Source organism: Eubalaena glacialis, chromosome X, assembly GCF_028564815.1.
Source record: "Eubalaena glacialis isolate mEubGla1 chromosome X, mEubGla1.1.hap2.+ XY, whole genome shotgun sequence".
NCBI lineage: Eukaryota > Metazoa > Chordata > Mammalia > Artiodactyla > Balaenidae > Eubalaena > Eubalaena glacialis.
In genome coordinates, this window is record NC_083736.1 from 75,326,209 (window position 1) to 75,328,727 (window position 2,519).

The window sequence follows — 2,519 nt, forward strand, 5'->3', positions numbered from 1 at the left end:
ATCAATAATGTGAAAGTGACTATACAACCCAAAGTAGTCTACAGATTCAATGCAATCCCTGTCAAATTACCAATAGCATTCTTCTACAGAAATAGATCAAAAAATTTTACAATTTGTAGAGAAGCATAAAAGACACCGAAGAGCCAAAGCAATTTTGAGAAAGAAAAACAGAGGTGGAGGAATCAGTCTCCCTGACTTCAGACTATTCTACAAAGCTTTAATCATCAAAACAGCATGGTACGGGCACAAAAATAGAAATATAGATAAGTGGAACAGGATAGAAAGTCCAGAAATAAACCCATGCACCTATGGTCACCTAATCTATGGAAAGGAAGCAAGAGTATACAGTGGAAAAAAGACACTTTCTTCAATACGTGTTACTGGGAAAACCTGACAGCTGCATGTAATAAAATAAAATTAAAATATTCTCTAATACCATAAACAAAAATAAACTCAAAATGGATTAAAGATCTAAATGTAAGACTGGATACTATAAAACTCTTCAAGGAAAACATAGGCAGAACACTCTCTGACCTAAATTGCAGAAAGATCTTTTTTGATCCCCCTCCTAGAGTAATGAAAATAAAAACAATAAACAAATGGGGCCTAATTAAACTTAAAAGCTTTTGCACAGCAAAGGAAACCATAAACAGAATGAAAAGACAACCCACAGATTGGGAGAAAATATTTACAAACATAACAACTGACAAGTGATTAATCTCCCAAATATACAAACAGCTCATTCAGCTCAACATCAAAAAAACAAACAACCCAATCAAAAACTGGGCAGAAGACCTAAATAGACATTTCTCCAAAGAAGACATACAGATGGCCAACAAACACATGAAAAGATTCTCAACATCACTAATTATTAGAGAAATGCAAATCAAAACTACAATGAGTCATCACCTCACACCAGTCAGAATGGCCATCATCAAAAAATCTACAAACAATAAATGCTGGAGAGGGTGTGGAGAAAAGGGAACCCTCCTAAACGGTTGGTGGGAATGTCAATTGTTACAGCCACTATGAAGAACAATATGGGGGTTCCTTAAAAAACTAAAAATAGAGCTACCATATGATCCAGCAATCACATTCCTGGGCATATAACTGGAGAAAACCATAATTCGAAAAGATACATGTTCTCCAATATTCACTGCAGTACTATTTATGAAAGCCAGGACATGGAAGCAACCTAAATGTCCATCGATGGAGGAATGGATAAAGAAATGTGGTATAGACCACAACTGACGAGGTAACTTCCACCTTGGGCCTTTTTCCAGGCTCCTTGTTGCAAACTGCTTGTGAGTAGCAACCATCCAAGCGAGAAACCCGTGTAAGTCGCTGCAGAAATGACTGTGCACAGCCCATGAGGGACAGTCACAAAAGAGTTTCTCCTTGGGATGATATGACCTCTTTTCAGTCTTGAAGTTAGACATGGGAGAAGGAAGATGTGCTCGCAACAGACCAAGCTGCCCAATCTCAGGTCTGGGTTTTCTGGACTCTGTTTTTTTTCTGGTAAATAAACCCTGAGGACTGATCAGCTCTTGCAGGTCTAAAACCATGGCCTATGAAGCAATAACTTTCAGAGATGTGGCCATAGAGTTCTTTCAGCATGCGTGGGAATTTCTTGATCCTGTTCAGAAGAAGTTGTACTATGATGTGATGATGGAGAACAATAGTAATTTGGTCTTAGTGGGCCATTCCATTTATGAGCCAGACATAATTGTGTTACTGGAGCAAGGAGAAGAACACTGAATGGTTGTGAAAGAAGAGACAAGAAGCTGGATTACAGATTTGGATTGAAGTTATAAAATAATCAGTGATAGAAAGACATTTATATCTGGAAAAATTCATCTCTTTTTTGCATCAGAGAATTCATAGTGGTGAGAAACCCTATGAAGATGAAGAATGTGGGAAGGCCTTTAGTTATGCCTCAAACCTTGCTCAACATGGAAGAGTTCATGTTGGAGCAGACAGCCAGGACTCTAAGATGACATCAGTTGTACCACTGGAGGAGAAGAAGCTCCTGGATGTCAAATTAAAGGAGCTGCCTAGCTGGATAATAATGTGGGGTTTCATCCCTAAAGGCATTGCTGGAGCGTTTCAAAGAGGTTATTACTGGTATTACAACAAGTATTTCAATGTGAAGAAAGGGAGCATCGCTGGGCTTTCTATGGTGCTGGCAGCTTATGTGATTTTCAACTACTGCTGTTCTTACAAGGAACTTGAACATGAGCAGCCACGTGAGTACCACTGAAGAGGGTGCACTCTGCATTCTTGACCATGACCTTTGCCGGGCACCCCTGAATCCTTTCATATCCTAACGGAGAATTAACACCCAATAAAAGATGACTGGTTAAAAAAAATCTCTCTTAGCAACTTTCAAGTATGTAATACAGTATTATTAACTATACTCACCATGCTGTACATTATATCTCCATGACTTATTTATTTTATTATTGGAAAATTGCAGCTTTTGACCACCTTTACCCATTTCACTCACTGTTTCTGGCAAC

General features: G+C 38.5%; 1 protein-coding gene across 2 annotated transcripts; it reads left to right on the top strand.

Moving 5' to 3' along the window:
- Nucleotides 1-1,993: 1,993 nt before the first annotated feature.
- On the top strand, nt 1,994-2,260 carry LOC133082412 (ATP synthase subunit f, mitochondrial-like). 2 transcript variants are annotated; one of them, XM_061179006.1, is made up of 2 exons: nt 1,994-2,113; nt 2,231-2,260. In XM_061179006.1, exons 1-2 carry the CDS (start codon nt 1,994-1,996, stop codon nt 2,258-2,260), a joined length of 150 nt encoding a protein of 49 aa, XP_061034989.1. The 2 variants fall into 2 exon arrangements, with proteins under 2 accessions (XP_061034989.1, XP_061034988.1); XM_061179005.1 differs by having other exon boundaries at nt 1,994-2,260.
- The last annotated feature ends 259 nt before the right edge of the window (nt 2,261-2,519 follow it).

What these genes read in the sequence shown, in the direction of transcription:
- LOC133082412 (XM_061179005.1), top strand. Translation starts at nt 1,994, where the DNA reads ATGACATCAGTTGTACCACTGGAGGAGAAGAAGCTCCTGGATGTCAAA.